The sequence below is a fragment of the Bubalus bubalis genome, chromosome 13, assembly GCF_019923935.1.
Source record: "Bubalus bubalis isolate 160015118507 breed Murrah chromosome 13, NDDB_SH_1, whole genome shotgun sequence".
In the NCBI taxonomy this organism is placed as follows: domain Eukaryota; kingdom Metazoa; phylum Chordata; class Mammalia; order Artiodactyla; family Bovidae; genus Bubalus; species Bubalus bubalis.
Window position 1 is genome coordinate 14439229 of NC_059169.1, and position 22578 is coordinate 14461806.

General features: G+C 41.1%; 1 protein-coding gene across 1 annotated transcript in view; it reads left to right on the forward strand.

The window, feature by feature from the left end:
• LOC102415544 (ATP-binding cassette sub-family C member 4) overlaps positions 1-22578 on the forward strand; it is a 224710-nt gene that overhangs the window by 145833 nt on the left and 56299 nt on the right. Inside the window, exon 20 of the mRNA XM_045162438.1 lies at positions 4554-4704. Within this exon, the coding sequence (XP_045018373.1) occupies positions 4554-4704 (151 nt within the window). The remainder of the gene's footprint in view (positions 1-4553; positions 4705-22578) is intronic.

Sequence of the window (22578 nt, forward strand, 5' to 3'; positions counted from 1 at the left end):
GGAGTTGGTAAAAGTCATAAAATAGTAAAACAGACATATTCTGGTTTTGGAGTAGACGCTCAGGCAGATCCAGGGGGGCCCTCGAGCTCTGACTTGCCTTGCCCATCAGGGCTCTCCCGCATGACCTTGTCATGGGTGGGAACTCCTGTGCTGGCTCCCGGCAAGCTGTGAAATGATAAAACACAAATCTCTGTGATACAGGCATTACCTACCAACCCATCCCTTAGAGATGCATCAGGGCCAGCCACCCTGGGTGACAAGTTGGCAAGGCGCTGGGCTGGTGAGCACAGGATTCAGGTGCTGGTGCTGAGAGGACCCAGAACAACCAGTGTTAACTCAGACAAGCATCTCAACCTTCGTATCCCAGCTTCTTTATGGTCAAAATTTCCATCAACTGTGATTCTGACAGAATGTGGTCCACTGGAGAAGGGAATGGCAAACCATTTCAGTATTCTTGCCTTGAGAACCCCATGAACAGTATGAAAGGGCAAAAAGATAGGACACTGAAAGATGAACTCCCTAGGTTGGTAGGTGCCCAATATGCTACTGGAGATCAGTGGATAAATAACTCCAGAAAGAATGAAGGGATGGAGCCAAAGCAAAAACAACACCCAACTGAGGTTGAGACTGGTGATAGAAGCAGGGTTCGATGCTGTAAAGAGCAATATTACAGAGGAACCTGGATTGTTATGTCCATGAATCAAGGCAAATTGGAAGTGGTCAAGCAGGAGATGATAAGAGTGCACATATACATTCTAGGAATCAGTGAAATAAGATGGACTGGAATGGGTGAATTTAACTCAGATGACCATTGGATCTACTACTGTGGGCAGGAATCCCTTAGAAGAAATGGAGTAGCCATCACGGTCAACAAAAGAGTCCAAAATGCAGTACTTGGATGCAATCTCAAAAATGACAGAATGATCTCTCTTCGTTTCCAAGGCAAACCATTCAATATCACGGTAATCCAAGTCTATGCCCTGACCAGTAATGCTGAAGAAGCTGAAGTTGAAAGGTTCTATGAAGACCTACAAGACCTATTAGAACTAACACCCAAAAAAGATGTCCTTTTCATTATAGGGGACTGGAATGCAAAAGTAGGAAGTCAAGAAACACCTGGAGTAACAGGTAAATTGGCCTTGGAGTATAGAATGAAGCAGGGCAAAGGCTAATAGAGTTCTGCCAAGAGAATGCACTGGTCATAGCAAACACCCTCTTCCAACAACACAAGAGAAGACTCTACACATGGACATCACCGGATGGTCAACACCAAAATTAGATTGATTATATTCTTTGCAGCCAAAGATGGAGAAGCTCTACACAGTCAGCAAAAACAAGACCAGGAGCTGACTGTGGCTCAGATCATGAACTCCTTACTGCCAAATTCAGACTGAAATTGAAGAAAGTGAGGAAAACCACTGGACCATTCTGGTATGACCTAAATCAAATCCATTGTGACTATATAGTAGAAGTGAGAAATAGATTTAAGGGACTAGATCTGATAGAGTGCCTGATGAACTAAGGATGGAGATTCATGATATTGTACAGGAGACAGGGATCAAGACCATCCCTGAAAGGTTGTTGTTGAATCACACGAAGACACTGGGATTCTTGGTCCCCAGAGGAAAAGAATTCAGTCCGGGGCCAGAGATGAGGCTTGATTGCTCAGAGCTTTTGTGTAATAAAGTTTTATTAAAGTATAGAGGAGATAGAGAAAGCTTCTGACATAGACATCAGAAGGGGGCAGAAAGAGTACTGGCTTGCTAGTGTTAGCAATGAAGTTATATACTCTCCAATTAATCCAAAGAATGTCTGGAGGTTGTAAAGACCTCACGAGAAGTACTCCCATAATTTACATTTTAAGATAACAGAATTAGCCAGAAGGTTTAATCCAGAGACTGTCCTCAGGCAGGATACATTATTGTTACATAATCCTAAGGAATGTAGAGAAAGAAAAAAAAGTTTGTCCTTTCTTCCTCCCTGAGAATTCCAGACCCCTCTCTCCTTGGGGACCCCTAGACTCCTTATCAATCTGCCTAGGAACTGACTTTCTCATCCCCCAGAAAAAGAAATGCAAAAAATCAAAATGTCTGTCTGAGGAGACCTTATAAATAGCTGTGAAAAGAAGGGAAGTGAAAAGCAAAGGAGAAAAAGAAAGATATACACATTTGAATGTGGCGTTCCAAAGAATACCAAGGAGAGATAAGAAAGCCTTCCTCAGTGATCAGTGTAAAGAAATAGAGAGAAAAAATAGAATGGGAAAGACTAGAGATCTCTTCAAGAAAATTAGAGATACCAAGGGAACATTTCATGCAAAGATGGGCTCGATAAAGGACATAAATGGTATGGACCTAACAGAAGCAGAAGATATTAAGAAGAGGTGGCAAGAATACACAGAAGAACTGTACAAAGAATATCTTCATGACCCAGATAATCACTATGGTGTGATCACTCATCTAGAGCCAGACGTCCTGGAATGTGAAGTCAAGTGGGCCTTAGGAAGCATCACTACGAACAAAGCTAGTGGCGGTGATGGAATTCCAGTTAAGCTATTTCAAATCATGAAAGATGATACTGTGAAAGTGCTGCACTCAATAGCCAGAAAATTTGGAAAACTCAGCAGTGGACACAGGACTGGACAAGGTCAGTTTTCATTCCCATCCCAAAGAAAGGCAATGCCAAAGAATGGTCAAACTACCGCACAATTGCACTCATCTCACATGTTAGCAAAGTAATGCTCAAAATTCTCCAAGCCAGGCTTCAGCAGTATGTGAACCATAAACTTTCAGATGTTCAACCTTGATTTAGAAAAGGCAGAGGAACCAGAGATCAAATTGCCAACATCTGTTGGATCATCGTAAAAGCAAGAGACTTCCAGAAAAACATGTACTTCTTCTTTATTGACTATGCCAAAGCCTTTCACTGTGTGGATCACAACAAACTGGAACATTCTTCAAGAGATGGGAATACCAGACCACCTGAACTGCCTCCTGAGAACTGTGTATGCAGGTCAAGAAGCAACAGTTAGGACTGGACATGGAACAACAGACTGCTTCCAAATCGGGAAAGGAGTATGTCAAGGCTATATATTGTCACCCTGCTTATTTAACTTACATGCAGAGTACATAATGTGAAATGCTAGGCTGGGTGAAGCACAAGCTGGAATCAGGATTGCCAGGAGCAATATCAAGAACCTGAGATATGCAGATGACCCCACCCTTATGGCAGAAAGCAAAGAAGAACTAAAGAACTTCTTGATGACATTGAAAAAGAAGAGTGAAAAAGTTGGCTTAAAGCTCAACATTCAGAAAACTAAGATCATGGCATCCAGTCCCATCATTACTTCATGGCTGGTAGATGGGGAAACAATGGAAACAGTGACAGGCTTTATTTTCTTGGGCTCCAAAGTCACTGCAGATCTTGACTGTGGCCATGAAATTAAAAGATGTTTGCTCCTTGAAAGAAAAGCTATGCCCCACCTAGACAGCATATTAAAAAGCAGATACATTACTTTGCTGACCAAGGTCCATCTAGTCAAAGCTATTGTTTTTCCAGTAGTCAGGTATGGATGTGAGAGTTAGACTCTAAATAAAGCTGAGCTTGCAGAATACTTTTGAGAGTCCTTTGGACTGCAAGGAGACCAAACCAGTCAATCCTAAATGAAATCAGTCCTGAATATGCATTGGAAGGACTGATGCTAAAGCTCCAATACTTTGGCCACCTGATGCAAAGAACTGATTCATTGGAAAAAGACCCTGATGCTGGGAAAGATTGAAGGCAGGAGGAGAAGGGGATGATAGGGGATGAGATAGTGGGATGGCATCACCGACTCGATAGATATGAGTTTGAGCAAGCTCCGAGAGTTGGTGAATGACATGGGAGCCTGGAATGCTGTAGTCCATGGGGTCACAAAGAGTCAGACATGACTGAGGGACTGAACTGAACTGAATTGAATACTTAGTCTAATGATAGAAAGATGGCTGTATGTTGGGGGTTTAAATGTGTTGTAATGGCTCATGACATGGGCTTCCCAGCTTCATGACTTAGTCTCCATCAAGTTGCTTCTTCTCATTGTGTGCCTCACTCCTCCATTTTTAAACTTAGAAAATACTGTTACTGAATATTTTACACTGAATTTGTAATTTACCACTTCTTTATCCCTGCATGCATAGCTAAGGTGTCTGGATTCCTCATCTGTGATACCTGCTCACTCATTTTTTTAGTAACACCTGATGACTCCTGATAGTTTGGGACTCAACTCCTACTCTCTGAACCTCAAATATTCTAATCTTTAGAAACTAGTCATGCCTACCTTAAAGGACTACTGAGTGTATCAGAAGAGCTGATACCTAGAAAGTTCTTATCAAAGTGTTGTTGCATGCAACAAATATCATGAGGGACAACTATAATTTTATTTCTTTGGAAGGGAAAGCATTCCCTGCTGTTCGAACAAGTTTTTCAAGGAAAGGAGTTTAATCTTAAGAGCAAATCATTAAAGTGTATCTTTGGAAAGTATCCTTGACATGAAGGCCTCTGTATTTTTGCTATTTCAGACATTTCTACTTGTGATTGGCGTGGTGGGTGTGATGGTGGCTGCAATTCCCTGGATCGCTATACCTGTCATTCCCCTTGGCATCATTGTCTTTGCTCTCCGGCGATATTTCTTAGAGACATCACGAGATGTGAAACGCCTGGAATGTACAAGTGAGTAACTGGGCTCTCAGTTTAGGATGACAGTGCATGCTGGCTTCCATTTGTACGGCAATTAACCAGACCCCTGAAATTCTTTAGACTGTTCTGTGGAATTTCTCACTGTTAACATTAGGTGATTGAAAGTTATGGCCCCTGAGAGTAGGTTTGGCCCTTAAGGCAAATGGAGCTGATGGCGGGTCAGCTGCACTTTGCATTTTAGCCCAAGAAGGACAAATGTGAGCACCACGAGGACAGGGACCATTTCTGTCTTGTTCACGACACACTTCCTTACACAGAGTATCCACTCTGTGAATACTATTCTTGAAAGTATTTCATCATGTTGGAACTAATATAGAAGAAATTAATTAGAAGGAACTAATATAGAGGATTTTTCTTCTCCTGAAGTTACCAGACATGACAAGGAAAGGAAAAGATTAGGAAAAGGAAAGGAGACCTCAGGAAATACTTGTCAGAAGTGATATATTAAAAAAAAAAAAAATATATATATATATATATATATATATATATACACATTGTTTTAACACATTCAAGTAAGTTGTAATTGTTAAATGTATTGAAAAGATGTGTGTTAGTCATCAGTTATGTTGACTGTCTTTGTGACCCCATGGACTGTAGCCCACCAGGTTCCTCTGTCCATGGATTCTCCAGGCAAGAATACTGGAGTGGGTAGCTGTTCCCTTCTCCAGAGGATCTTCTTGACCCAGGTGTTGAACCCAGGTCTCCTGCATTGCTGGTGGATTCTTTAATGTCTGAGCCACCAGGGAAGCTCTATTGAAAAGATAAGCCCTGTTATTTTCAGGGTTGTTATTTATCATTATCAGTATTTGGGTGATACCACACTGTTTGTATACCCCTTTCTCAAAACTATTTATATAAATGATGCTGAAAATAATCCCCTATGAGAACACAGGATGGGGATCTGTTCAGTATGCATTTAGTTGATTACTCCATACACATTCCTAGTTTTAGAATAATGGGGGACAGGGACTTCCCTGGAGGTCCTGTGGTTAAGACTCTGTGCTTCCACTGTGGGGCCACTACTTCAGTCCCTGGTTGCGGAACTAGATCCTGCAAGGTGTTGGTTTTGGCTGCAAGGGGCAGCCAAAAACCAAAATAATGGAAACGCATTTTATGATTAATTATTCTATTTTACAGGTAATCACAGATGATGAAAGAGTCAAATTTATGTCATTCTTAATGCATACATTTCATCAATATTAATAAATACTGAAGAAAATACATTGTTACATATTTTTTAAGTTATAAAAACAATAGCTAAAAAGTAAGGAGAGAATATGTTTGTAGCAGAGACCTCAAACATGAATAATTATTGCAAATTAATACCAACTTTACTTTCTAGAAACCAAGCCAAGAACAGAAGCATATTGAATCCTATGATTCTCTGTACTTACTAAATGGAAAAAAGTATCAGTTAATCCAGTCAAAGGAGTTTTGTGTGTGTGTGTGGCATTTGTGTGTTTTGTTTTTAATAGTAAACACTTGAGGTGCTTATCTTTATTTGTGAAAAGGATAGTGATCATCAATTTCATAAAATCTATAAAAGAAATTTTCATTCATCAAGAGAAGCAGGTGACCTCCCATGAGGTCTGGTCTTGTGAGGTGTTTGGATGGAGGGAGAGCAGTAGAGTCCAGGTGTGTGTGACATTCTGCTGATGACTTGGTAGGATGGTAGGACCTGGGGAGGCAGAAGAGAAGGTGATGAGCTCCATCCAATCTTCTGTGTAGTCAAGGTTTCAGATGTTTTATACTTTGAGGCCACCCATGAAAGGGAGTCATTCAACAGTTTTGTTGCAAAGCAGTTCTATGGTATGTTCAAAGAGGGTTTATTCCAGAAAAAATATTTGACAGAAAATTTTGCCTGGGACGAGGGCCATCCCCCATTCATATGAAAGTGGAGAGAAGAGTTTCTCCTGAGGCTTTTGTCAAGAAGCAGTAGATAATTTTCTCAATATTTGATCTGGAGAGTCTGAGGACTTTGGCACCATCACTGTGGAATATTTGGATTGTTTGCACCTAGTAGGCTGCAGTAAGTTAGACAATGAATTTAATCCAGGTACTCCTCCTGCACACCCCAGATAACCACATGTGGTGGCCAGTTGATTAGAACTGTTTATGTTTTCTCTCTAGCTGCTGGCAGTGGTAGTGTTCAGTCCCTAATTCAAGTCCAAGACCTCATGGTCTGCAGCACACCAAGCTTCTATGTCCTTCATTACCTCCCAGAGTTTGCTCAAACCCATGTTGGCTGAGTTGGTGATGCCATCCAACTATCTCATCCTCTGTCATCTACTTCTCCTCCTGCCTTCAATCTTTCCCATCATCACGATCTTTTCCAATGAGTCGGCTCTTCACATCAGGCGGTCAAAGTAGTGCAGCTTAAGCTTGAGCATCAGTTCTTCCAATGACTATTTAGGGTTGATTTCTTTTAGGATTGACTGGTTTGATCTCCTTGCAGTCCAAGGGACTTTCAAGAGTATTCTCCAACACCACAGTTCAAAAATATCAGTTCTTCTGTGTTAAGCTTTCTTTATGGTCCAACTCTCACATCTATACATGACTACTAGAAAAACCATCAGTTCAATTCAGTTCAGTCCTGTCTGACTCTTTGCAACTCTATGGACAGCAGCACGCCAGGCCTCCCTGTCCATGACCAATTCCTGGAGTTTACTCAAACTCATGTCCACTGAGTCGGTGATGCCATCCAACCATCTCATCCTCTGTTATCCCCTTCTCCTCCCACCTTCAATCTTTCCCAGCATCAGGGTCTTTTCCAATGAGTCAGTTCTTCGCATCAGGTGGCCAAAGTATTGGAGTTTCACCTTCAGCATCAGTCCTTCCAATGAATATTCAGGACTGATTTCCTTTAGGATGGACTGGTTGGATCTCTGTGCAGTCCAAGGGACTCTCAAGAGTCTCCTCCAACACCACAGTTCAAAAGCATCAATTCTTCTGCACTCAGTTTTCTTTATAGTCCAATACTCACATCCATACACGACTACAGGAAAAAATATAGCTTTGACTAGATGGACCTTTGTTGGCAAAGTAATGTCTCTTTTTTAATATGCTGTCTAGTTTGGTCATAGCTTTTCTTCCAAAGAGCAAGCATCTTTTAATTTCCTGGCTGCAGTCACCATCTGCAGTGATTTTGGAGCCCAAGAAATTAATGTCTCTCACTGTTTCCATTGTTTCCCCAAACCATGAAGTTATGGGACTGGATGCCATGATCTTTGTTTTCTGACTGTTGAGCTTTAAGCCAACTTTTTCACTCTCCTCTTTCACTTTCATCAAGAGGATCTTTAGTTCTTCGCTTTCTGCCATAAGGGTGATGTCATCTGTATATCTCAGGTTCTTGATATTTCTCCTGGCAATCTTGATTCCAGCTTGTGCTTCCTTTAGCCCAACATTTCGCATGATGTACTCTGCATGTAAGTTAAATAAGCAGGGTGACAATATACAGCCTTGATGTACTCCTTTCCCGATTTGGAACCAGTCTGTTGTTTCATGTCCAGTTCTAATTGTTGCTTCCTGACCTGCATACAGATTTCTCAGGAGGCAGGTCAGGTGGTCTGGTATTCCCATCTCTTGAAGAATTTTCCACAATTTGTTGTGATCCACACAGTCAAAGGCTTTGGCATAGTCAATAAAGCAGAAATAGATATTTTTCTGGAACTCTGATGATCCAATCAATGTTGATGATCCAATGGGCGCTGGCAATTTAATCTCTGGTTCCTCTGCCTTTTCTAAATCCAGCTTGAACATCTGGAAGTTCATGGTTCATATACTGTTGAAGCCTGGCTTGGAGAATTTTGAGCATTACTTTGCCAGCATGTGAGATGTGTCCAGTTTTGTGGTAGCATTCTTTGGCATTGCCTTTCTTTGGGATGGGAATGAAAACTGATCTTTTCGAGTCCTGTGGCCACTGCTGAGTTTTCCAAATTTGCTGGCATATTGAGTGCTGCACTTACACAGCATCATCTTTTAGGATTTGAAATAGGTCAGCTGGAATTCCATCATGTCCACTAGCTTTATTGGTCATGATGCTTCCTAAGGCCCACTTGATTTCACATTCTAGGACGTCTGGCTCTAGGTGAGTGTGATCACACTATTGCGGTTATCTGGATCATGAAGATCTTTTTTGTATAGCTCTTCTGTGTTTTCTTGCCACCTTGTCTTAGTATCTTCTGCTTCTGTTAGGTCCATACCATTTGTGTCCTTTATTATGTCCATCTTTACATGAAATATTCCCTTGGTATCTCTAATTTTCTTGAAGAGATCTCTAGTCTTTCCCAGTCTATTGTTTTCGTCTATTTCTTTGCATTGATCCCTGAGGAAGTTTCTCTTATCTCTCCTTGCTATTCTTTGGTACTCTACATTCAAATGGGTATATCTTTCCTTTTCTCCTTTGCCTTTTGCTTAGCTTCTTTTCATAGCTGTTTGAAAGACCACCTCAGACAACCATTTTGCCTTTTTGCACTTCTTTTTCCTGGGGATGGTCTTAATCCCTGCCTCCTGTACAATGTCAGGAACCTCTGCCCATAGTTCTCCAGGCAATCTGTCTATCTGATCTAATCCCTTGAATATATTTCTCACTTCCACTGTATAATCATAAGGGATTTGATTTGCATCATACCTGAATGGTCTAGTTTTCCCTATTTTCTTGAATTTAAGTCTGAATTTGGCAATAAGGAATTCATGATCTGAGCCACAGTCTGCTCCTGGTCTTTTTTCTGCTGACTCTATAGAGCTTCTCCAACTTTGGCTGCAAAGCATATAATCAATATGATTTCAGTGTTGGCCATCTGGTGATGTCAATGTGTAGAGTCTTCTCTTGTGGTGTTTGAAGAGGTTATTTGCTATCACCAGTGTGTTCTCTTGGCAAAACTCTATTAGGCTTTACCCTGCTTCATTTTGTACTCCAAGGCCAAATTTGGTTGTTACTCCATGTGTTTCTTGACTTCCTACTTCTGCACTCCGGTCCCCTATAATGAAAAGGACATATTTTTTGGGTATTAGTTTTAGAAGGTCTTGTAGGTCTTCATAGAACGATTGAACTTCAGCTTCTTCAGCATTGCTGGTTGGGGGTATAGACTTGGATTACTGTGATATTGAATGGTTTGCCTTGGAAATGAACAGAAATCATTCTGTCATTTTTGAGATTGCATCCAAGTACTGCATTCAGACTCTTGAGTGTGATGGCTACTCCATTCCTTCTAAGGGATTCTTGCCCACAGTAGTAAATATAATGGTCATCTGAGTTAAATTTATCCATTCCAGTCTATTTTTGTTCACTTATTCATTTTGATGTTCACTCTTGCCATCTCCTGTTTGACCACTTCCAATTTGCCTTGATTCAGGGACATAACATTCCAGATTCCTATGCAATATTTCTCTTTATAGCATCAGATTTTACTTGCATCAGCAGTCACATCCACAACTGGGTGTTGTTTTTGCTTTGGCTCTGTCTCTTCATTCTGTCCGGAGTTATATCTCCACTGATCTCTAGTAGCATATTGGGCACCTACTGACCTGGGAAGCTCATCTTGCAGTGTCCTATCTTTTTGCCTTTTCATACTGTTCATGGGGTTCTCAAGGCAAGAATACTCAGTGGTTTTCCATTCCCTTCTCCAGTGGACCACGTTTAGTCAGAATTCTCCACCATGACCTGTTTGTCTTGGGTGGCCCTACACGGCATGGCTCATAGTTTCATTGAGTTAGACAAGGCTATGGTCCATGTGATCAGAATTGTTCGTTTTCTGTGACTGTGGTTTTCAGTCTGTCTGCCTTCTGATGGAGAAGGATAAGAGGCTTATGGAAGCTTCTTGATGGGAGAAACTGACTGAGAGGGAAACTGGGTCTTGTTCTGAAAAAACCCTAGCTTTGATTAGACAGACATTTGCCTGCCAAATATTCCACTCTCCTCTTTCATCTTCATCAAGAGGCTCTTTCATTCCTCTTCACTTTCTGCCATAAGGGTGGTGGTATCTGCATATCTGAGTTTATTGATATTTCTCCCAGCTTTCTTGATTGCAGTATGTGCTTCATTCAGTCTGACATTTTGCATGATGTACTCTGCATAGAAGTTAAATTAGTAGGGTGACAATATACAGCCTTGACATACTCTTTTCCCAGTTTGGAAGCAGCCTATTGTTTCATGTCTGGTTCTAACTGTTGCTTCTTGACCTGAGTACAGGTTTCTTAGGAGGTAGGTAAGGTGGTGTGGTATTTCCATCTCTTGAAGAAATTTCAGTTTATTGTGATCCACACAAAGGCTTGAGCATAGTCAATGAAGCAGAAATAGGTGTATTTCTGTAATTCTCTTGCTTTTACTATGATCCGATGAATGTTGGCAATTTGATCTCTGGTTCCTCTGTCATTTCTAAGTCAAGCTTGTACATCTGAAAGTTCTTGGTTCACATAGTGTTGAAGCCTGCCTTGAAGGGTTTTGAGAATTACCCTGCTAGCATGTGAAATGAGTGCTACTGTGTGGTAATTAGAACATTCTTTTCCATTGCCCTTCTTTGGGATTGGAATGAAAACTGACCTTTTCCAGTCCTGTGGTCACTGCTGAGTTTTCCAAATTTGCTGGCATATTGAATGCAGCACTTTAACAGCATCATCTTTTAGGATTTGAAATAGCTCAACTGGAATTCTATTACCGGCACAAGGTTTGTTTGTAGTGATGTTTCCTAAGGTCCACTTGACTTCACATTCCAGGATGTCTGGCTCTAGGTTTTTTATCACACCATAGTGGTTATCCAAGTCATTAAGACATTTTTGTATAGTTCTTCTTGTATTCTTGCCCCCTCTTCCTATTATCTTCTGCTTCTGTTAGGTTCATTCCATTTCTGTCCTTTATTGCACCCATCTTTACATGAACTGTTCATTTGTTATATCTAATTTTCTTGAAGAAATCTCTAGTCTTTCTTATCTGTTGTTTTCCTTTATTTCTTTGCATTGATCACTGAAAAAGGCTTTCTTATCTCACCTTGATATTCTTTAGAACTCTGCATTGAAATGAGTATATCTTTCCTTTTCTCCTTTGCCTTTAGTGTCTCTTATTTTCTCAGATATTTGTAAGGCCTCCTCAGACAACCACTTTGCCTTTTCACATCTCTTTTTCTCAGGGATGGTGTTGATCACCGCCTCCTGTACAATGTCATGAACCTCTCTCCATAGTTCTTCAGGCATTCTGTCTACCAGATATAATCCCTTGAATCTATTTGTTACTTCTACTGTATAATCATAAGGGATTTGACTTAGGTTGATTTAGGTTATACCTGAATGGTCTAGTGGTTTTCTATACTTTCTTCAATGTAAGTGTGATTTTTGCAATAAGGAGTTCATGATCTGAGCCACAGTCAACTCCCGGTCCTGTTTTTGCTCACTGTATAGAGCTTCTGCATCTTTGGCTGCCAAGAATATAATCAATCTTATTTCAGTATTGACCATCTGGTGATGTCCACGTGTAGAGTCTTCTCTTGTGTTGTTGGAAGAGGTTGTTTTCTATGACCAGTGTGTTCTCTGGGCAAAACTCTGTTAGCCTTTGCTCTGCTTCGTTTTGTAATCCAAGGTCAAACTGTTACTCCAGGTATCTCTTGACTTCCTACTTTTGCATTCCAGTCCCCTATGATGAAAATGAGTGTGTGTGTGTGTGTGTGTGTGTGTGTGTGTGTGTATTAATTCTAGAATGTCTTATAGGTCTTCATAGAGCCATTCAACTTCAGCTTCCTTGGCATTAGTGGTTGGGGCTTAGGTTTGGATTATCGTGATATTGTATGCTTTGCTTTGAAAATGTATGGAGATCATTCTCTCATTTTTGAGATTGGATCCAAGTACTGCATTTTGGACTCTTGTTGACTATGAGCGCTACTCCATTTCTTCTAATGGATTCTTTCCCACAGTAGTAGATATAATGGTCATCTGAATTAAATTCTCCCATTCCCATCCATTTTAGTTCATTGATTCCAAAAATGCCAATGTTCACTCTTGCCATCCAGTACCTATTTGACCACTTCCAATTTACCTTGATTAATGGACCCAACATTCCAGGTTCCTAAGAAATATAGTTCTTTACATCATTGGACTTTTTTTCACCACCAGACATGTCTACAACTAGGCATTGTCTCTGCTTTTGCTTAGCCTCTTCATTCCTTCTGGAGATATTTCTCTGCTCTTCTCCAATTGCATATTGGACACCTACCAACCTGGGGAGGTAGGTCTGTGCTGTAAATAATAACACTTCTGCTTCCCCTAAATAGTAACTGATAGTGTATTTTAGGGCTTCCCAGGTGTTTCATTGATAAAGAAGCCACCTGTCAATGTAGGAGACACAGGAAACAGGTTCAATCCCTGGGTTGTGAAGATCCCCTGAAGGAGAACATGGCAATCCACTCCAGTATTCTTGCCTGGATAATTCGAGGGACAGAGGAGTGTGGCAGACTACAGTCCATGGGGTCTCAAAGAGTCAGACATGATTGAGCAACTGAGAAAGCGAGAATGCATCTTAAAGGTCACTGCTGTAGTCACCAACAAAAGGAAGGACACCTGACTGCTGTGCCTAGAAGGCAAAAGGACTCCAGGGAGTCCTGATGTGCTCCAAGGACTACTGATGTCCTGACATTTACTTTCAGGTCCTATGGCCCACCTGCCCCTGGAAGCTTATGCTGACATTTTTTTTCTGATGACATATTGGCATCTGATTATTATGGGACTTTGGGGCACAGTTTTGGAAAAGTAAGCATAGCAATGGTCAATCATGGACAAGTACATAAAACCAGGATGGCATTTGCTTGCCTTTCTCTAGTCAACTTTTTGCATTTGGCAAGGCCTCAGTGATGAAGCCATATCCAAGTTCTATCTGAAAGATGCTGGGATCAACTAGCAGTGTCTGCCATGGCCATTGTTAGGGGAGAGTTAGCACATGTGTCAGGTGTATTAGGATCATGGATCCTAATACACCTGTTTTAAGGGGTTCTCATGCCAGATTCCCAGGGACTTTGTTCAACATAAGGTAATTAATGGGGCTTCCCAGATGGTGCTAGTTGTAAATGCAGGGGATGTCAGAGATGCGGGTTCAATCCCTGGGTTGGGAAGATCTAGGTATTCTTCCATGGAGAATTCCATGGACAGAGGAGCCTGGTGGGCTACAGTCCATGGGATTGCAAAGAGTTGGACATAACAGAAGCAACTGAGCACAAGGTGATTAATAAGATATGCAATAATGGCTAAGGCTGTTGGATATTAGCTGAGTAAGATTTGGTGGTTTTCTGAATACAAATAACAAAGTCTGGAGAAAAATGCACATCATCACACACAGGCATCCTTAACCCTGATTATTCTCCCTCTGAGACACTGTAGCTGTGATTAAAAGCACAACCTTGGGAATAAGATAGTGTGGGTCTTATGCCCAGGTCTATCACTTAGATGGGTTAATGTAGTTAATACTGGGCAGTCAGTGCTCTTAATCCCTTAGTCTCTGGGGCTCTCAAGAGGATTTCTTGAGTAGATTCTTGTAGAGTGCCTGCTGGCCACTACCAAAGGCATTAGAGCCTTGAACAAGAGGCAATTGAGAACTTATTCACAACTAGCAGGTCTCACATAGCTTGAATAATAACCTGCAACAGGGCTATCAGCCAGAGAGATTCCCCTGTCAAGGAAGATCTGCACCCCACACTTGCGGAGTGTGTTCCCAAATGTCCTCAGGGTTATGGGAAACACAGCTGTCAGCCCTGTGAACTGTAGGTTTATACATGTGACTGTGGGCTGACGCTGTGGCTGTGACATAGTCTGCTTCAAGACAGAGAGCTCAGTGCTTGTGGGAAAGATGCTACTTTGGGCAACATAACAACAGAGCCTTGATATCCCCTCTCCCCATGTTCTACTTAACTTTTTGGTAGACCTTCCAGTTCACTCATCCTGGCATTCTGCTCAGCCCTAATGGGGTTTGAAAGAAAAAGGATAGATTTTCATGGCTCCAGATTTCCTGGCCTATAACTCTTGGGTTTGAGGTGAAGTAGGTGATGGGGTGTTTGGGTTCCCTGGTTTTCAAGGATGAGATGATACCTGGTTTCTAAAGTCGACCCCACCTTCTATCCCTGCTGGAGGGAATCAGCTGCACTTTGATCTCCTGAAAGGGAAGCAGGTGAGGGAGGCCACGCTGAAGAGTTCACTCCAGGACTTTCCCTGGGGGAACAGCCACGTTTGCTTCCTGCTCAGAAGCCCTGTCTGTGATGAACAGTGTTGATGTCACTCTCTGTGGAGTGGAAATGGGAGCCTTGTTCTAGTGAGTTTTCTCTGCTCTCTGGAGCTGGGTTTTCAGGTCCTCCTGACAGAGTGATGAGCCCCAGAATTCACCTGTATCATCCCTGTGAGCACCCAGTGTCCAGACTGGCTGAGTTCTGAGGGTGGTTGGGACATCTGGTAGGGATACAGAAAAGACCTGAACACAGCTCCCAGAATTTCTTATTTGGAGCTTGAGCTCAATCTGAGTTTATGTTGCTCTTTCAACACAAAGTTATAGGCAGCTAAAAAGTTACTCAATAGAGTGAAGAGAGAGAGCAGTGAGGATGCTGAAATGAGAACACAGGTACCCAACTGGATGATCAAAAGCATCACTGAATCACTTTCAGCTCTGTGCCTAAATGAAGTAAAAAGGGGAAAGATTAAACATATTGCTGGTCAGAGAAGGGTTTTTCTTTAAAGCAATATTACAGCTGAGGGTCTAACAGTTAGGTTCCCGGTCAGATGTCCCAGGCAGGAAAAAATCCCACTCAGAGCTGAGTGGATGGTCACCTGGCCCCTAGCCCAGGCTGTCCTCCCCTAGCCCAGGGCTTTCCACCCCCTCTGAGCCCCAGTGACTTACAAGAGGAAGCCAGCTCCTTCCGTCTTTTTTTTTTTTTTAATTCATTTATTTATTTTAATTGGAGGCTAATTACTTTACAATATTGTAGTGTTTTTTGCCATACATTGACATGAAACAGCCAAGGGTGTACATGTGCTCCCTATCTGAACCCACCTCCCACCTCCTTCCCATCCCATCCCTCAGGGTGGTCCCAGTACACTGGACCTGAGAACCCTGTCTCATGCATTGAACCTGGACTGGTGATCTATTTCACATATGAGAAAATACATGTTTCATACTACTCTCTCAAATCATCCCACCCTCGCCTTCACCCACAGAGTCCAAAAGTCTGCTCTTTACATCTGTGTCTGTTTTGTTGTCTCGCATATAGGGTCATTGTTACCATCTTTCTTCAGTTCAGTTCAGTTCAGTCGCTCAGTCGTGTCCAACTCTTTGCAACCCCATGAATCGCAGCACACCAGGCCTCCCTGTCCATCACCAACTCCCGGAGTTCACTCAGACTCACGTCCATTGAATCAGTGATGCCATCCAGCCATCTCATCCTCTGTCGTCCCCTTCTCCTCCTGCCCCCAATACCTCCCAGCATCAGAGTCTTTTCCAATGAGTCAACTCTTCACATGAGATGGCCAAAGTACTGGGGTTTCAGCTTCAGCATCATTCCCTCCAAAGAAATCCGAGGGCTGATCTCCTTCAGAATGGACTGGTTGGATCTCCTTGCAGTCCAAGGGACTCTCAAGAGTCTTCTCCAACACCACAGTTCAAAAGCATCAATTCTTCAGTGCTCAACTTTCTTCACAGTCCAACTCTCACATCCATACATGACCACTGGAAAAACCATAGCCTTGACTAGATGGACCTTTGTTGGCAAAGTAATGTCTCTGCTTTTGAATATGCTATCTAGGTTGGTCATAACTTTTCTTCCAAGGAGTAAGCGTCTTTTAATTTCATGGCTACAGTCACCATCTGCAGTGATTTTCGAGCCCAAAAAATAAAGTCTGACACTGTTTCCACTGTTTCCCCATCTATTTCCCATGAAGTGATGGGACCAGATGCCATGATCTTCGTTTTCTGAATGTTGAACTTTAAGCCAACTTTTTCACGCTCCTCTTTCATCTTTATCAAGAGGCTTTTTAGTTCTTCTTCACTTTCTGCCATAAGGGTGGTGTCATCTGCATATCTGAGGTGATTGATATTTCTCCCAGCAATCTTGATTCCAGCTTGTGCTTCTTCCAGCCCAGCATTTCTCCTGATGTACTCTGCATATAAGTTAAATAAGCAGGGTGACAATATACAGCCTTGACATACTCCTTTTCCTATTTGGAACCAGTCTGTTGTTCCATGTGCAGTTCTAACTGTTGCTTCCTGACCTGCATACAGGTTCCTCAAGAGGCAGGTCAGGTGGTCTGGTATTCCCATCTCTTTCAGAATTTTTCACAGTTTATTGTGATCCACACAGTCAAAGGCTTTGGCATAGTCAATAAAGCAGAAATCGATGTTTTTCTGGAACTCTGTTGCTTTTTTGATGATCCGGCGGATGTTGGCAATTTGGTCTCTGGTTCTTCTGCCTTTTCTAAAACTAGCTTGAACAACTGGAAGTTCACAGTTCACGTATTGCTGAAGCCTGGCTTGGAGAATTTTGAGCATTACTTTACTAGCGTGTGAGATGAGTGCAATTGTGTGGTAGTTTGAGCATTCTTTGGCATTGCCATTCTCTGGGATTGGAATAAAAACTGATCTTTTCCAGTCCTGTGGCCAGTCCTGAGCTTTCCAGATTTGCTGGCATATTGAGTGCAGCACTTTCACAGCATCATCTTTCAGGATTCGAAATAGCTCCACTGGAATTTCATCACCTCTACTAGCTTTGTTCGTAGTGATGCTTTCTAAGGCCCACTTGACTTCACATTCCAGGATGTCTGGCTCTAGGTCAGTGATCACACCATCGTGATTATCTGTGTCGTGATGATCTTTTTTGTGCAGTTCTTCTGTGTATTCTTGCCACCTCTTCTTAATATCTTCTGTTTCTGTTAGGTCCATACCATTTCTGTCCTTTATCGAGCCCATCTTTGCATGAAATGTTCCCTTGGTATCTCTAATTTTCTTGAAGAGACCTCTAGTCTTTCCCATTCTGTTGTTTTCCTCTATTTATTTGTATTGATTGCTGAGGAAGGCTTTCTTATTTCTTCTTGCTATTCTTTGGAACTCTGCATTCAGATGCTTATATCTTTCCTTACTCCTTTGCTTTTCACTTCTCTTCTTTTCATAGCTATTTGTATGGCCTCCTCAGACAGCCATTTTGCTTTTTTTGCATTTCTTTTCCATGGGGATGGTCTTGATCCCTGTCTCCTGTACAGTGTCATGAACCTCAGTCCACAGATCATCAGGCACTCTATCTATCAGATCTAGTCCCTTAAATCTATTTCTCACTTCCACTGTATAGTCATAAGGGATTTGATGTAGGTCATACCTGAATGGTCTAGTGGTTTTCCCTACTTTCTTCAATTTCAGTCTGAATTTGGCAATAAAGAATTCATGATCTGAGTCACAGTCAGCTCCTGGTCTTGGTTTTCTTGACTGTATAGAGCTTCTCCATCTTTGGCTGCAAAGAATATAATCAACCTGATTAGGTGTTGACCATCTGGTGATGTCCATGTGTAGAGTCTTCTCTTGTGTTGTTGGAAGAGGGTGTTTGCTATGACCAGAGCATTCTCTTGGCAGAACTCTATTAGTCTTTGCCCTGCTTCATTCTGTATTCCATGGCCAATTTTGCCTGTTACTCCAGGTGTTTCTTTACTTCCTACTTTTGCATTCCAGTCCCTTATAATGAAAAGGACATCTTTTTTGGGTGTTAGTTCTAAAAGGTCTTATAGGTCTTCATAGAACCTTTCAACTTCAGCTTCTTCAGCATTACTGGTTGGGGCATAGACTTGGATTACTGTGATATTGAATGGTTTGCCTTGGAAATGAACAGAGATCATTCTGTCGTTTTTGAGATTGCATCCAAGTACTGCATTTCGGACTCTTTTGTTGACCATGATGGCCACTCCATTTCTTCTGAGGGATTCCTGCCCTCAGTAATAGATATAATGGTCAGCTGAGTTAAATTCACCCATTCCAGTCCATTTTAGCTCGCTGATTCCTAGAATGTCGACATTCACTCTTGCCATCTCTTGTTTGACCACTTCCAATTTGCCTTGATTCATGGACCTGACATTCCAGGTTCCTATGCAATATTGCTCTTTACAGCATCGGACCTTGCTTCTATCACCAGTCACATCCACAACTGGGTATTGTTTTTGCTCTGGCTCCATCCCTTCATTCTTTCTGGAGTTATTTCTCCACTGATCTCCAGTAGCATATTGGGCACCTACTGACCTGGGGAGTTTCTCTTTCAGTATCCTATCATTTTGCCTTTTCATACTGTTCATGGGGTTCTCAAGGCAAGAATACTGAAGTGGTTTGCCATTCCTTTCTCCAGTGGACCACATTCTGTCAGACTTCTCCACCATCACCCGCCCATCTTGGGTGGCCCCATGGGCATGGCTTAGTTTCATTGAAGTAGACAAGGCTGTGGTCCTAGTGTGATTAGATTGACTAGTTTTCTGTGAGTATGGTTTCAGTATGTCTGCCCTCTGATGCCCTCTTGAAACACCTACCATCTTACTTGGTTTTCTCTTACCTTGGACGTGGGGTATCTCTTCAGGGCTGCTCCGGCAAAGCGCAGCCACTGCTCCTTACCTTGAACGAGGGGTATCTCCTCACCACCGCCCATTCTGACCTTGAATGTGGAATAGCTCCTCTAGGCCCTCCTGTGCCCGAGCAGCCACTGCTCCTTGGAGGTGGAGTAGGTCCTCCCTGCCACTGCCCCTGGCCTCGGACTAGGGTGGCTCCTCTCGGCCGCCACCCCTAACCTCAGATGCGGGGTAGCTCCTCTTTCTAAATTCCACATATATGCATTAATATACTGTATTGGTGTTTTTCTTTCTGACTTGCTCCACTCTTTATAACAGGTTCCAGTTTCATCCACCTCATTAGAACTTATTCAAATGCATTATTTTTAATAGCTGAGTAATATTCCATTATGTATATGTACCACAACTTTCTTATCCATTCATTCACTGATGGACATATAGGTTTCTTCCATGTCCTAGCTATTGTAAGCAGTGCTGCAATGAACATTGGGGTACATGTGTCTCTTTCAATTCTGGTTTCCTCAGTATGTATTCCCAGCAGTGGGATTGCTGAATCATATGGCAGTTCTATTTGAAGTTTTTAAAGGAATCTCCACACTATTCTTCATAGTGACTATACTAGTTTGCATTCCCACCAACAGTGTAACAGGGTTCCCTTTTCTCTGCACCCTCTCCAGCACTTATTGTTTGTAGACTTCTGGATAGCAGCCATTCTGACTAGCATGAGATGGAACCTAATTGTGGTTTTGATTTGCATTTCTCTGATAATGAGTGATGTTGAGCATCTTTTCACGTGTCTGTTAGCCATCTGTATGTCTTCTTTGGAGAAATGTCTGTTTAGTTCTTTGGCCCATTTTTTGATTGGGTCGTTTATTTTTCTGGAATTGAGCTGCAGGTGCTGCTTATATATTTTTGAGATTAATTCTTTGTCAGTTGCTTCATTTGTTATTCTTTTCTCCCATTCTGAAGGCTGTCTTTTCACCTTGCTAATAGTTTCCTTCGTTGTGCATAAGCTTTTAAGTTTAATTAGGTCCCATTTGTTTATTTTTGCTTTTATTTCCATTACTCTGGGAGATGGGTCATAGAGGATCCTGCTGTGATTTATGTCGGAGAGTGTTTTGCCTATGTGTTCCTCTAGGAGTTTTATAGTTTATGGTCTTACATTTAGATCTTTCATCCATTTTTAGTTTATTTTTGTGTATGGTGTTAGTGTTCTAGTTTCATTCTTTCACAAGTGGTTGACCAGTTTTCCCAGCACCACTTGTAAAAGAGATTGTCTTTTCTCCATTGTGTATTCTTGCCTCCTTTGTCAAAGATAAGGTGTCCATAGGTGCGTGAGTTTATCTCTGGGCTTTCTATTTTGTTCCATTGATCTATGGTACTTTGTGCCAGTACAATACTGTCTTGATGACTGTAGCTTTGTAGTATAGTCTGGAGTCAGGCAGGTTGATTCCTCCAGTTCCATTCTTCTTTCTTAAGATTGCCTTGGCTATTCGAGGTTTTTTGTATTTCCATATAAATTGTGAAATTATTTGTTGTAGTTCTCTGGAAAATACCATTGGTAGCTTGATAGGTATTGCATTGAATCTATAGATTGCTTTGGATACTATACTCATTTTCACTATATTGATTCTTCTGATCCATGAACATGATATATTTCTTCCTCTATTTGTGTCATCTTTGATTTCTTTTATCAGTGTTTTATAGTTTTCTATATTCAGGTCTTATTATTTCTTTAGGTAGATTTATTCCTAAGCATTTTATTCTTTTCATTGCAATGGTGAATGAAATTGTTTCCTTAATTTCTCTTTTTGTTTTCTCATTGTTAGTGTATAGGAATGCAAGGGATTTCTGTGTGTTAATTTTATATCCTGCAACTTTACTATATTCATTGATTAGCTCTAGTAATTTTCTGGTGGTGTTTTTAGGGTATTCTCTGTAGAGGATCATGTCATCTGCAAACAGTGAGTTTTATTTCTTCTTTTCCAATCTGAATTCCTTTTATTTCTTTTTCTTCTCTGAGTGCTGTAGCTAAAACGTCCAGAACAATGTTTAATAGTAGTGGTGAGAGTGGCACCCTTGTCTTATTCCTGATTTTAGGGGAAATGCTTTCAATTTTTCACCATTGAGGATAATGTTTGATGTGGGTTTGTCATATATAGCTTTTATTATGTTGAGATGTATTCCTTCTATGCCTACTTTCTGGAGGATTTTTATCATAAATGGATGTTGAATTTTGTCAAAGGCTTTCTTTGCATCTATTGAGATAATCATATGGTTTTTATCTTTCAATTTGTTAATTTGGTGTATCACATTGATTGATTTATGAATATTGAAGAATCCTTGCATCCCTGGGATAAATCCTACTTGGTCATGGTGTATGACCTTTTTAATATGTTGTTGGATTCTGTTTGCTAGAATTTTGTTGAGGATTTTTTGCATCTATATTCATCAGTGATATTGGCCTGTAGTTTTCTCTTTTTGTGGCATCTTTGTCTGGTTTTGTTATTAGGGTGATGGCGGCCTCATAAAATGAGTTTGGGAGTTTACCTTCCTCTCCAATTTTCTGGAAGAGTTTGAGTAGAATAGATGTTAACTCTTCTCTAAATTTTTGGTAGAATTCACCTGTGAAGTCTGGGCTTTTGTTTGTTGGAAGATTTCTGAATACAGTTTCCATTTCCGTGCTTGTTATGGGTCTGTTAAGATTTTCTATTTCTTCCTGGTTCAGTTTTGGAAAGTTATACTTTTCTAAGAATTTATCCATTTCTTCCAAGTTGTCCATTTTATTGGCATATAGTTGCTGATAGTAGTCTCTTTTGATCCTTTGTATTTCTGTGTTGTCTGTTGTGATTTCTCCATTTTCATTTCTAATTTTGTTGATTTGATTATTTCCCCTGTTTTTCTTGATGAGTCTGGCTAATGGTTTGTCTGTTTTATTTATTGTCTCAAAGAACCAGCTTTTAGTTTTGTTGACTTTTTCTATAGTCCCCTTTGTTTCTTTTTCATTAATTTCTGCCCTATTTTTTTATGACTCCTTTCCTTCTACTAACCCCTGGGTTCTTCGTTTCTTCCTTGTCTAGTTGCTTTAGGTGTAGAGTTAGGTTATTTATTTGATTTTTCACTTGTTTCTTGAGGTAAGCTTGTATTGCTATGAACCTTCCCCTTAGCACTGCTTTTACTGAATCATATAGGTTTTGGGTTGTTGTGTTTTCATTTTGATTTGTTTCTATGGGTATTTTGATTTCTTTTTTGATTTCTTCTATGATTTGTTGGTTATTCAGAAGTGTGTTTTTTAGC